The sequence below is a fragment of the Bubalus bubalis genome, chromosome 11 (assembly GCF_019923935.1).
Source record: "Bubalus bubalis isolate 160015118507 breed Murrah chromosome 11, NDDB_SH_1, whole genome shotgun sequence".
In the NCBI taxonomy this organism is placed as follows: Eukaryota; Metazoa; Chordata; class Mammalia; order Artiodactyla; family Bovidae; genus Bubalus; species Bubalus bubalis.
The window spans coordinates 74,569,543-74,583,377 of NC_059167.1; the positions used below are offsets into that span (position 1 = coordinate 74,569,543).

General features: G+C 44.0%; 1 protein-coding gene across 1 annotated transcript in view; it reads left to right on the forward strand.

Annotated features, from left to right (window-relative positions):
* Positions 1–13,835, forward strand: part of RYR3 (ryanodine receptor 3) — a 470,522-nt gene that overhangs the window by 415,528 nt on the left and 41,159 nt on the right. Inside the window, exons 71-76 of the mRNA XM_044925248.2 lie at positions 4,431–4,601; positions 4,893–4,952; positions 7,539–7,670; positions 8,150–8,262; positions 11,348–11,444; positions 13,334–13,440. Of these exons, the coding sequence (XP_044781183.2) occupies positions 4,431–4,601; positions 4,893–4,952; positions 7,539–7,670; positions 8,150–8,262; positions 11,348–11,444; positions 13,334–13,440 (680 nt within the window). The remainder of the gene's footprint in view (positions 1–4,430; positions 4,602–4,892; positions 4,953–7,538; positions 7,671–8,149; positions 8,263–11,347; positions 11,445–13,333; positions 13,441–13,835) is intronic.

Here is a 13,835-nt window from a genome sequence, read left to right on the forward strand (position 1 = left end):
GATATGTCAAGCTGTACATAACTGAGCTGAGCATGTGTTTTTTTGTTTTGTTTTTAAACTTGTTTTGTTTTCTGGAAAAATGGCAACAGCTTCTTTGGAGGGGAATGGTAAGTTAGAACACGTTTAGCCCAAGAAATGTCAGTTCCTTGACCAAGATTGTAAACAAAAGAGTTGTGATGCAGGAAATGTTAGGGTGCCTCATTGTTTAAAGCCACTCCACCCTGTGAGTGTGATTTCAGTGTATTGAGAAAGGACAGGGACATGCTGAAAAGACACCTTTATGCTCCTCAAAGGTATGCAGAATGACATGTGTGAGCCTGCTTCTTCCTCCTCAGTGACTCCTCAGTTGGCCACTCACCTGTCTCTCTTATTCCCCCCTCCACCTTTTCTCATTTGTATTCCCTTTGTTCTTGCACTTGTACAGTTCAAGTGCTGTTTGTCCCTCTGCCCGCCTTCCCTCTCCCACTTCCTATTCTCCCTTTCTTTTTCTCCAGCCTTTCCCCCTGCTACCCACCCCTCACCCTCCACCCCCAACCCCCACCCCGCCTCCCTCCTCACTTCCTCTCTCTATCCTCCCTGCCCCCTCCATTCACTCTTCTATCCTTCTCTCTTCTCTTACTACCCTCCCTCCTTTGTTCTCTCTCTCTCTCTCTCTCTCTCACACACACACACACACACACACTTTCTCATTCTCAGACTGGCTTCTGGAAATTCATCTTTCTCTCTACTATCCAATGTAGACTTGACTGGTCTCTACCTCCCTTACCCTCTCCCTGGGAATAAGCACTTCAGATCGCACACCTCTGCCCTAGTTCTACAGCCTCCCTCCACTCCTCCAACTGCCTCCCTTAAGAGTCTCTGTTTTTTCCTTAATTTCACACATAAATTGGCTATTTGATCATAAACTATTAGTGGTTAAGTGTGCCAAAATGAAGTGATTTTTAATGTATAGGAATTTCTAGATTTGTTTGTAAAATGAAAAGTTTCAGCTAACATTTAAAAATAGATTAAAATATACAGAGAGAGCATGCACAAGAGAGAGAGCATTTCAAGCATTAGGGAAATGCACTGAGTTAACTAATCTTAGCAATATGTGAGGAAAAGAATAAAATTAGAACTTATAGCATGTAGGAGGAGCCTTTGACCTAAGGTATATTTGAAGGTCACAGCACAAGAAGGGAGATGCCCCATCCTTTGGGTCATGAGATGATCCTGAACCACCTTGGATATTCCTAGAGTATGGTTTTTAGCAAACCTTTATTTAGGGGAAGCACATACATAGCCCCTTAGCTCAGTTCTCCTCACTCTTTTTGTAACCACAGATCTTCTGGTGGTGATAATGTAGTGGGTGGAAGAAAGAAAGAAAATCAGGGTCTTTGGTTATGTTACAGATTGTTTGCAGCCCACCCAGGTGACAGGACGGAGGGGGGAGGAGAGAAGGCGTGAAATCTAAAGTCACTTGGGTGGCCAGATCTGAAGACCATCTGGGTCTGCATACTCTGGAATGTGTGCAGAGTGTCACACACTCTGGAATGCTGGTCTCTGAGATGATGTACTGCATGGTCTGGGTGTAAGTCCTTTCAATCCAATTAACCTCCATCCTAACTTCCCGCCCCCTCTTCATGCCATGGTCAACTGGCTTCCAGAGTGGTTGGTTTTCTGTCATGTTGGCTAAGGAATGGGGGTGGAAGAGCTGTGACTAACATGCTTATGCTTTGGACCCCTGCTTTCACTGACTGACTTCTCCTTGTTTCTTTTCTCTTATCTTTCCACACAGGCCATGCAAGTAAAGGTACAGGTCAAATGCATGACGTGTCTTTTCTGTCCTAGTATTAGAGGGGCCAGACTCTGGCCACCTTCTGCACTGTGATCACCATGGGGGTGGTCCAGAATGGATTTTCCCACTTGGAGGTCCCCCAGGCCTGCTCCAGGGAAGACAACTGCCTGTCAAAGAGTGAATGTAGGCCTACCCACCCTTGGAAAGGGGAAGCCGGGGAAGCCAGCCAAGCCTCGCCCTATCCGAGGTCTCCTTGCCATCTCTGCTCCCTTCCCAGCTGCCCACTCTGCAGACAGCACACTAACAGAGATAGGGACGCTGACCAGGGCACTGAGAGCCCAGGAGACTCCCTCCTCTTACCTACCGTTAGTGGTCCCAGCCTTTCCCCACTATACATGTCTGGCTCTTGTGCAGGACTCCAAAGAGTCAGAGAGTTTTCCAAAGACTAAAGTCAAGGATTTGAAATCAGCAAGGATTTGAAATAGCCGTGTTTGCATAAAATGTGCACCCAGTGGAATAAACCCTGGGACAATTTTCTAGTATCTTATCCAGGTTATTGCTTGGAAGTATTTCTTTTTCTCTCCATTAACATATGTCTGCTGCCACTGTCCCAAGACCTTTGCACCAATTCTGTAGCAGAGACACGGAGATGTGCAGGAACCAGGTCACATGCAGCTCTTAGTAAAGAAAAATGGAGCCATGGCCAGGCAGATGTCAGTCTGGATGTTGGCCCGGACTCATAACTGCTGTGTGTCCTTAGAAAAACATCACTTAACTTCCCTGAGCATCATGTTCCCCTTTATATAACTGACTTCTTGTTATCTTAGCATTGTTGGGAAGATTACAAATGCTTTATCTAAGTACCAGGCACGTTGGAGCCACATCATATATGCAGCATTTATAGTTAGAACAACATGAGATTGGCCAAAGAAAATAGCAAACAAGAAATTAAACTGTGTATCACATCCACAATTTTGCATATTTATTGTATATGCATGTTACTATTTACCTCTTATATAATGTCCATGTAACTATACCTTATTTTATATATATATATAAATAACTGGGTTCTATCCTTTATGGATAATTTGAGGTATTTTCAAGGGTAATTTAGACTTAAGAGTTTTGCCTTAGGCACAACCTGTAGAATTTTATACCTGATACTACAACATCTAAGGAATCCAGCAGGTTCTCAGTAAAGGTAGGAATTTCTGTAGGAATCAGCTTTCCAGCTGTGTGTCTAGAATACAAGACACTCTGTATCCTGCCTCAACCCCACCCTCCTCCACTGCCCCCTCCCACTGCTGTCTGGGTCTGACCTGTTGTTCTGGAACACCAGACACAAGTAGAGTTGTCTGGCAGCATTTGGTCAGACTGGGTTTTGCCTGCCAGGGATTTCACTGTGGTTTCTGCGGTGTAGCCACTTGAAAGCTTAGCCACCACAAGCTGGGTAAAAGAAGTCACCTCCGTTTTGAGAATATCCATTCATAATACTCCTCCATCACACTTTGAATGTAAACAGATCGGCGCTAAGGTGGTGTGATTCTGACCCTACTTGGTCTTCTCTCAGAAAACCAATCCTCCATAAAGCAAATTCTATTCCAGCTGGGGGTCCCAGGTCTTACATGCCATTTTCAGAGGAGGGGTTTGGCCTCTCAGCAGCTCCCAGAGCGCGGAGTGTGTGTGTCATTGGAAGCCACTGTGCATCACAAGGAGGCTGCAAACACTCACGGGCACCTCATAAAGCAAAAGCTTTAATAAGCCCCAATTCTCCCCCATCATGGACCCTGACTTCAGTCTCTGCCTCTGGCCTCCCAGCCCTTCCTTACTTCCAGCAGGAGCCCACTCAGCTGGGGCAGAGTCCAGCAAGTGAGGTACCACGTGGGCAGGGCAGAGCCTTGTTTTCTTGGGCCCACCCATATCCACCTTCTGTTGTGGGTGCAGAGGGTCCACAGTTTGTTGCCTGGGGCTGCCACACACCAGTGCCACAACCCACTGCAACTCTTCTTGCAAACCTCCCACTTCACTGGATAAACCCCCTGAGAAAGGGTCCAGAAAGTGTAACCAAAGGAGGGTGGACTCTCCCAGACTTGGGGCGGTTCCTCTTCACCCGTCTGCACTGTTTCTCCTAACTTTGCCCCAGCCAGATCCCAAAGCAGCCCTACCAACCTGGGCGGTCCCGTTTTCCTGCGGACCTTAGGATGCCTGTGCCCCAAAATGCTCGCTCCAGCCCTGGGCAGGAGCTAGTATTCTAGGGCAGATGCTCTCTCACCTGTTTACTGCTGCCCACCATCAGGATTCTTAGTTCTTTTCTGCAGTCATTTTGTCAGTTAGCAAATCACTCTTTTTGTAAGAACACCACTTGTTCATTCCATCCAGATGCAAGCGAGCAGAGACCGTGGGTGTCGGTGCTATGTGTCTGGTCATGTGGTTCCGTGAGCATGCACACAAGGAGAAGGCTTAGCATCAGGGCTGGCCTTGAATGGCCCCTTGGTTGGCTTTGTGTATATCACAATCCTTTACTGGCCTCTGAAATGTAGAAAGGCCCGACCTATACAAGGAAGGACCTATACAGGAGGCAGGCTGCCTCCAAGGTGAGGCAATACCTTTCAGAGTCATTGAGCCCTCTCTTTGTTTGAACTTCATCTCCTAGTCTGGAGGACAGGACCAGGAGCGGAAGAAGACAAAGCGAAGGGGAGACTTTTATTCCATCCAGACCTCCCTCATCGTGGCTGCGCTCAAGAAAATGCTGCCCATTGGTCTGAATATGTGCACCCCAGGCGATCAGGAGCTGATCTCCCTCGCAAAATCACGGTACAGCTATGTAAGTCACCCATCTGCTTTGGTGGAGCATTTAATACAGGTGGTGGTGATCTGTGCTCAGCTCTCTGTCCCTGGGGATCAATGAACAGAAGCCAAGCTGCACAGAAGCAACACGCCATCATCTTTACAGCTGACTTGGGAGTCAGCACATGCTCTTTCGGATAAGTCTCTGTCTGTTCTCTCCTTTTGTCTTGTAGTAAAGATCCCAGCAAAACTCTTAGTACATCCCTGCACCCCACTTTATATTTCCATAGTAACCTATAGGAATAAAATTTCACATCTCTTTCCACAGAAGGACACAGATGAAGAGGTGAAGGAACATCTGCGGAATAACTTGCACTTGCAGGAAAAGGTGATGTAGCAGGAAGACAATGGGAACTCACACAGGCTTCTTTCTGGCTGCAGGGTGCCCTGCACCCACTTAGTTTACTCATATTTTTCTTAACATGTCCTAAAAACAGTCTCAGAATACTTGTGCTTAATTGGTAGAACTCTCTGCCTGTAATTTTTCATTTTTTGGTCCTTGATTTTTGTTTTTTTCTTTGCCAGTTGCAAGGAGGTCCAGTAAAACATGTCTCCCCACCTCCCACTGCGTGACATCAAACCATGGCAGGGGGGTTAGATTAGGTCTCAGAATTTACTGACTGTGAGGTGTGTTAGAATGTGATAGAAACCTGGGGGAAGTTATAGCACTTTCAGCTTTAGAGATTTGTGAACAAAGTAACTTTATGTCTTGAGTTTGTATAACCCCCACCCCAAAATCAAAATCAAGACCAATTTTGATTTTAAGGCTATTTAAAATTTTTCCAGGTCTGCAAATCTGAACAGCTTTCCCCCCAAATATGTTATGCCCTAAGATAGAAGACTAAAATGATACAAATAGCTTCTCCTTTCTACCCCAACTATATAGGAATGGTGGGTAAAGTATACTATAAAAAAGGCAGTAAAAAGAAATTCTAAGTGCCAGAAAAAAGAAGGCATTCTAAATCTTAGTAATGAAGAGAAGATGATGAAGTGAGAAAAACTCATAGAGCTTTCCTGACCAGATACATATCATAGGGGATGAAGGTTTTAGTAATCTGGAAGAGGAGTGTAGACCAAATTTCCCATGCTTAGCATAAATTTAGAGCAAATCTGGATGACACCAAACTATGGAAAATTCTTAAAGAGATGAGAATACCAGACCAGCTTACCTGTCTCCTGAGAAACCTGTATGCACGTCAAGAAGCAACACTTACAACCTTACATAGAACAACTGATTGGTTCAGAGTTGGGAAAGAGTACGTAAAGGCTCTGTGTTTTCACCCTGCTTGTTTAACTTATATGCAGAGTACATCATGTGCAATGCCAGGCTGGAGAAGTGACAAGCTGGAATCAAGACTGCCAGGAGAAATACCAACAACCTCAGGTATGCAAATGATACCTCTCTAGTGGCAGAAAGTGAAGAGGAATAAAAGAGCCTCTTGATGAAGGTGAAAGAAGAGAGTGGAAAAGCTGGTTTAAAACTCACCGTTCAAAAAACTGAGGTCATGACATCCAGTCCCATCACTTCATGGCAAATAGAAGGGGAAGAAGTGAAAGTGGTGACAGATTTTAATTTCTTGGGCTCCAAAATTACTGCAGATGGTGACTGCAGCGACGAAATTAAAAGGAAGGAAGGCAAGCTATGACAATCTAGACAGCATATTAAAAAACAAAGACATCACTTTGCCAATGAAGATCGGTATAGTCAAAGCTACAGTTTTTCCACTAGTCGTTTTCAGATGTGAGAGTTGGACCATAAAGAAGCCTGAGCACCAAAGAATCGATGCTTTCAAATTGTGGTGCTGAAGAAGACTCTTGAGAGTCCCTTGGACTACAAGGAGATCAAACCAGTCAATCCTAAAGGAAATCAACTGTGAATATTTAATGGAAGAATTGATGCTGAAGCTGAAGCTCCAATACCTTGGCCAAATGATGCCAAGAGCTGATTGATTGGGAAAGACCCTGATGGTCAGAAAGATTGAGGCCAAGAGAAGGGAGCAACAGAGGCTAAGATGTTTGGAAAACATCCCCGACTCAATGGACATGAGTTCAAGCAGACTCCCAGAGATAGTGAAGGACAAGGAAGCCTGGAGTGCTGCAGCCCATGGGATCCCAAACAGTCTGACATGACTTAGCGACTGAACAACAACAACAGAGCAAGGAACTTCTGCAAAATAAGCCTTGATGCAGGGACACCCATGAATTGCCATAAAAACAGCGGTGAAACCACTTAGACTCTACCTGCTAGAATATGGGCCAGTCAACAAAACTCCTGAATACAAGTTCCTATTTTTAAAAAACACACAGTGTGAAAAGAAATCCATGACCTTTAGACAGAAAATCAACAAAAGGAAGAATTCAAGCCTAAGGAACTACAGAAAGGAATTTTTTTAAGTATTACAGAAATATTTAAAGAGATAAAGGCAGCCATATAAGCTATAAATCAAGACTTGGACATTATTTTGTAAAGAAAGGAGAGGTGATGTAGAATTGAAAAAGACCTCACAGTGATTTACAAAGTTAAAAATAATCATTGAAATTAAAAATCCCATCTGTATACGGTATGGAGATTCCTTAAAAAACTAGGAATAAAAACTCCGTATATAGGTTAAAAAATGTAGTAGATACAGCTGAAAAGAGAACTTATGAATTGGGCGGTTGATTTAAGGAAATCATAATGCAGCACAGAAAGAAAGGGATGGAAAATATGACAGAAGGGTTGAGACATATAGACTATAATGAGAAGTTCCTATGAAGCATCTACCCTGTTCCAGAAAAATATGATAGAGAAAATGAGAGAGGAATTCATAGAAAAGACTCTTGAATGCTATGGAACCCTTCTAGGAGACAAAGGCCTTTTCTATATAAGAGGTATAAGAGATTGCTCATCTCATGTATGTGCTTCAATCTGCAGTCTGATGATCCAGCTGTAAAGTGGCAACTGAACCTATACAAAGATGTTTTAAAGAGTGAAGAACCTTCCAACCCAGAAAAGACAGTGGAGCGTGTGCAGAGAATTTCAGCAGCTGTCTTCCACCTAGAGCAGGTAAGTAGCATCTACCCTAAGGCTTGAGGAAGCAAGACCGCCTTGCAGAATACAAAATTTATCTTGACACTCAGCTTTTAGTTTCGGACACCCTGTAAGCACCCTTGTAAGAAACCAAGAAGTAAGGATCATCCTGGGTCATCCCAAAGTGTCATCTTGGTGCCTTGTGGTAGCAAGACTCCTTAATGCTTAACCCTTCCAGTGTTTTACACATTTTTGCCATTAGTTCAAATAACCTATCTAAGTTCCTTGCTCATTTGTAAAGCTACTATTAAGCAGTAAGCAACCAAAAGCCTTTGGGAGAAGAAAGAAAACCTAAGACTTTTACAAAGTGAATCATTTAGTGCTGAGTACCTTTGACCACAGTTGAGAAATCATATTTCTTCCAGGGTTGAGAAGTGTGGGCTGTAGGTGACTATTGGTATTTTCTGCCCCCGAGATCAGCTTAGTGTATACCTAGCCATGTGATTTCTACTTAGGTGGAACAGCCTTTGAGGTCCAAGAAGGCGGTCTGGCACAAACTGCTATCAAAGCAGCGGAAACGGGCAGTGGTGGCCTGTTTCAGGATGGCCCCTCTCTACAACTTGCCCAGGCAAGTATTCTATCTTTTTCTCCTGGCATGTGAGTCAGAGATAAGAATTAAGGTATCTTCCTATAGCTATGCTCTCTTCTGGCTCTGACACTCACGATCCCAGGGGTAGAGATTGGAGTCCTTCACCTGCGGAGCCATTGCAGTCTGCAGTATAGTATACTGGCCTACAAAGGTAAGTATAAAAACTGAAAGCAGATGAGATTTCCTAGTGCCCCCAAGCCTGCCTCACTTCACCTTTTTGCACTGTAAAGCCAGCCGTGTAAGCATATGGAAGCTCTCTAGTTTTACCTAGGTAAGATTCTTTGTGCAGCTGTAAAGGCATACTAGAAAAAGGAAACTTTTCTAAAAGACTTTACCCCAAATTCCATCCATTGATCAAGCAATATTTCCATGTTCAAGCTCTTGATTGACACCAAAATTATGTTTCCTCAGCAAGTACAGAAATGTAACCCGAGAATCCTTCAGCCTAATGTACTTGGCCTTCAAGATGAAACTAGGGAACTGTTTAGAGATGCCCCAAGAGGCCAGTCATGAACATAAGGCATTACCTGGATGTTTAGTCTGTACTCTGAAGTCAAAAATATGTGAAGGCTTTTCTGGAACGTGTGTGGACATGTGCTGTGCCAGTAAAGGGCAGAGTATCGGTATAGACTGGGCCATTGTTGACCACTGAGGCCAACTCAGTGTCTCTGGTGGTGTGGCGGCATTCCCATCCTCAGACTAATTGCACAGTCAGTAAGTCTGGGCCTATGATCAATAAACAAAGCTGGTAGTTGAAGAGCTACTGCTTGATCAACTTCCAGTCAATCGGAATATCCTCACCTGGTCAGGAAGAAGAAACTGATGTGGCCAAGTAAATTCTGCATCGCATGTAAATACATGTGTTTCTTTGGAATCTCAGATGAAAGACTATTCTATGTTTGACATTTTGCTTTCATCAAATTGTGTATGTTGGCTGTCATTTGCCCAGAGTGTCCCATATCCCTGTCCTGAGCCAGCTGGCCAACTGAGCTCTCTGAATTAAGGTCTTTGAAGATGGTGCAGAATCATGGCTTCTGAGACACACACCTGCTCCTACAGGTCTCTTGAGAAAATAGACTAGTGTCTCTGGAAAGGTTGAGGCATCACAAATCAAATAGAATTCATTAATTTAAGAAAACTGAAAAATTAAGTCAGGCAGTCATGGGCATGAAGGTTGCTGAAGTCTTGGCAGACAAATGAAATTTATAGCCCAGTAAAAGAAGCAAAACTGCCTAGGATTTTTGTCTGTTTTCTAAAAGTGGTAAAACATCAGAAGGCATTTGCTTCCCCTTCTGGTAGAGAGCCACACCCGATGTGCTTTACCATGACCTCCAGAGGGCTCAGCTTTAAGCTCGTATCTCCGAGGCCAGCTCGACAGCAATTACATCTCTCAAAAACAAGCATTTTTTTTCTAAATCCACTGAAAATGATAGTACCATCCTTTAGTATTTTGGTTGCTCCTTCAAGAACTCTGCCACTGAATGGATAATAGTAAGTCCAAGAATCCACTGTCTCCTTGATGAAACATGGCCACCCCGACTCCTAACCCAGCTGTTTTTAAAACAAAAACAAAAACACTTCATTTTGCATTGGAGTATTGCTGATTAACAGTATTATAGTTTCAGGTGGACAGCAAAGGGATTCAGCCATTCATATACATATATCCATTCTCCTCCAAACTCCCCTCCCGTCCAGGATGCCACAAAACAATGAGCAGAGTTCCCTGTACTTTGCAGTGGTTCTTGTTAGTTATCCATTTTTAATGTCGCAGTGTCTAACACAGCTGTTTTAGAGAGGCTGCCCTGGAGTTCTGCCTAGAAGTTATACATAGGAGAATTATATCCCTGGGAGGATTATACATAGATTTCATAACAACAACAATAAAAATGAACAATAGGCTAGTGGTCAGTACCATGCCTTTTCTCCATCTTATGAGAATCTAAACTGCATGGAGTCTTCCAAACTAAAGGGCTAAAGGGATTTATTTGTATCATGTGGAAACTTTCTCTGCTGTGCGTTTTTAAAAGAAAACCTGTATGCTTTTCCCCAGACACAAAATTAACAATTTCTTCCTGAGCACCTTTCAACGGGTTTGGCTGGAAAAGGTTAATGAAAAAACTCAGTATGACAGGCTTATACTCATTTTAATGGTAATGTAACCTGTGGAGAGACCCGCTCATTCTCTGCACACTTCTCCTTTCTTGACCATGATTTAACATGACCATGAAAACACAAATTTGTACAATTTTTTTAAAAAAAAAAACACCTCTGATTGGTCAGATTTTGAAGAAAGATGGTAAGGGCTATATTCTACCAGAAATTATGACCAAGGCTTGATGAGTCTGGTCTTGACCTTCCTTTTCTCTTTGGTCCTCCTCACATTTTGGTAACCACTTACTTGCTCTTCAGTGGTTAATATTCCCAGAAGTCCGTCATGTCCTGTAAAGAGGGAGTGGCTTGTGCCAGTTTATTCAGTGTTCTCAGATGCCAGGGCCAGCACTGGAACCCGTGAAGCATGCAGAAGTTTTGCTGATGAGTACAACACGCCCAAGCTTCATTTCCTGAGTACAGACTGCAGCCCTTGCAGCTGCGGTTCCTCAGAGGCCCTGGAAAGAAGGACACTCTGCTGCTTTGAGTATATCTGAAACTACACAGCTCACCATCAGCATAATTTAGATTGGATTACCTGGACAGTTGATCAGTCAAAAGGAATCACCAAATTGCCATATTCACAGATAACTCAAGGTTGTTCCTCGACCTAATGAATTCTCATTAGAGGGGAGACATGATAAAGACCCAGTGAGACCAGAGCAGGGTTAATGTGACCTCCAGGTCTTGAACTAACCATTGTTAGTTCATTCAGAAGGCTGTCTAAATATTCAGGATCTGCCATGTTAGCAGGTTCTGGTTTCTTTGAAATACATGCTTACAGTGTGCTCCTGGCTACCCTGACCAATCAGAAGATAAGAATTGTACAAAACTGCTTACTAACCGTTAACCGCCCAGACTAAAACAAGGTGTCCCGTGGACCCCTCTTGACCTCATTCTCACCCCTTCCGCTCAGGCACCGCTCTATTAACCTCTTCCTCCATGGCTATCAGAGATTTTGGATAGAAACAGAGGAGTATTCCTTTGAAGAGAAACTAGTACAGGATTTGGCTGTAAGTACTGACTCAACTGGGAGCAGATATGGGTACGAATGAGTTTGATTTTTGTATTCATGTGTGTGCATTATAACTTTGAAAGATTCACAAAGAATCGGGTGTATAAATTCTCAGAGGAAGCCCCGCTAATAATAGTCCTAAGAGCCAGAGGATGAATTTCACTTGGAGCTGCTGGTCCTGTGATCATTCTCCTCCTTATTATTAACAACTAATATTTCTTGGGATGCACAGCCGTGCCTTGGAAAGCTCATGCCAAGTTAAGTTTTGAGCATTCTTGGTTGCAGGAGGCCAGCCCGCCTTAGCCAAGGCCCTGCATTTCTGGTGGGTAGCTCCCCTTTGGGGAAGGCACATCTAAACGCCCTTCCTGCATCTCACATTTCTGTGTTTGGCCTTTCTGAAGATTTGCCATGCCCCATCTCTCACAGGCTTCATGTGCTTAAACTACTTGAAACAACACGCAAGGGGTAAAGCTTACTGCAGCAGTATCACTGAGCTTCATCCTGGTTCAGAAAGAAAATACACCGTCCTCTCCTTTGGCCAAGCCCTAGTTCTATTCCTCTTTCTCCTTATTTCTCCCATTCATCTTTTTATTATTATCATTTATTTTATTCATTTATTATCATTTATTTTATTCATCATTTTATTATTATCTCCCATTCTCATCTCTACTCTCTCCATTAGTCTTACCCTGTGTATCTCACGTTTATACTTTCCATGTGACTTTTTCTGTATTTCCTCATCTCCCTGGTGACTCAGATGGTAAAGCATCTGTCTGCAATGCGGGAGACCCGGGTTCGATCCCTGGGTCAGGAAGATACCCTGGAGAAGGAAATGACAACCCACTCCAGTACTCTTGTCTGGAAAATCCCATGGATGGAGGAGCCTGGAGGGCTACAGTCCATGGGGTCACCGAGTCAGACACGACTGAGCGACTTCACTTTCGCTTTTCTTTACATCTCCCTCAGTTTCTTTTCCTCTTCCTGTCTTTTGTCCTTTAATCCTTTCTCGCTCATTCTCTTTCCATTTCTCTTTATGCCCATCAATCTTTTCATACGTTCCTATGAGCGAGAAAGACATTTGCTTGATTTCCCCAGTTTCTTGATTAGTGTAAAGTTGACAATGAGCATCATTTCAACCTTCCCCTTCTTCTGAACCATTCACACAACCTATGTAGTTCTCACCAATTTACTGAGTATGGTCCACCCTGCTGGTTCTACCACTGCTGGGAAATCAACTTATTCGTCTGGCATCAGCTGCTATTTCTGTAAAAGGAGACAGAGAAAAGACTTTCTCAGAGGAGGAACTGCAGGGCTCACAGCTCCAGGATAGCATGTCTCAGGGACAGCAAGATTTTCAGGATAAAGGTTGAGTTCAGGAAAGAGAAGCATTTCGCTGGGTTCAGTCTAGGATAGTAGTAGACGCCCAGATGGCCCCAGTGCTTTGTAGCTCTTGCCCCACCCCCATTCCCAGCCCAGCTCTCCAAGAGAAATATCAGGTGTTGGTGGAGAGATACAGCCTCTTCGGTACTCTCCAGGGCTTCCCTCCTGAATGCGGGCGCCCAGAGCTTGCATGAGAGTTCTGCTGACTGGAGTCTGGAGCGCCTCCCCTGCAGTCAAGCTTTTGCTTTTCCTTCCATTTTGTTTTAACCCAAAATTGCAATGTTTATTTAATTGGCTGAAAAATATATTTTGATATATATATATATATTTCATTCCCAGACCTTGCATCCTTAGGGCTTCTGTCCTGAAATAAACATGTGACGTCGTGGTTCTATTTGTGCTTTGAGTTGATGCGCTCTGTGCCTGGTGCTTCACCTTTGTTCGCGTGCGGTGGTATGCCACGTGCTGAAATTCATGCCTGAAACCTATCTGCCTCGGTTTGTGTAGAAATCTCCCAAGGTGGAAGAGGAGGAGGAGGAAGAGGTGGAAAAGCAGCCAGACCCGCTTCATCAGATCATCCTCCACTTTAGCCGCAATGCTCTCACAGAGAGGAGGTCAGCACCCTGGAGCGCCCTGCTCACATCCCAGGCACGGCTGGGTCCTCCCCAAGTGGCAGAGTGCACAGAGCGGGTGCCAGATTTGAACAGCCCTCCTTGCTGTCTTATTCTTGGCCATCAAGAAACCTCTAGGGGAAAATACAGAAACCGTAGCCCTTTCATCATAATGCCTGACACTGAGTCTGAAGATGAAGCAGCCTGAAACTGGAACTTTATCCCTGAATTCCGTGTCAAGCCAATAATGATTCAGATTTTCAGAGTAGTTTCTAAGAACTGGGGTGAGGGAGGAGGGCTTCTAATTAATTCAGTGGTATATTAGGATTTATATGCCGCCCAGTCTTTTCTACTGTGTCCAAAGTCGGTCTGCTAAATATTTCCTCCATTCTTTCCAG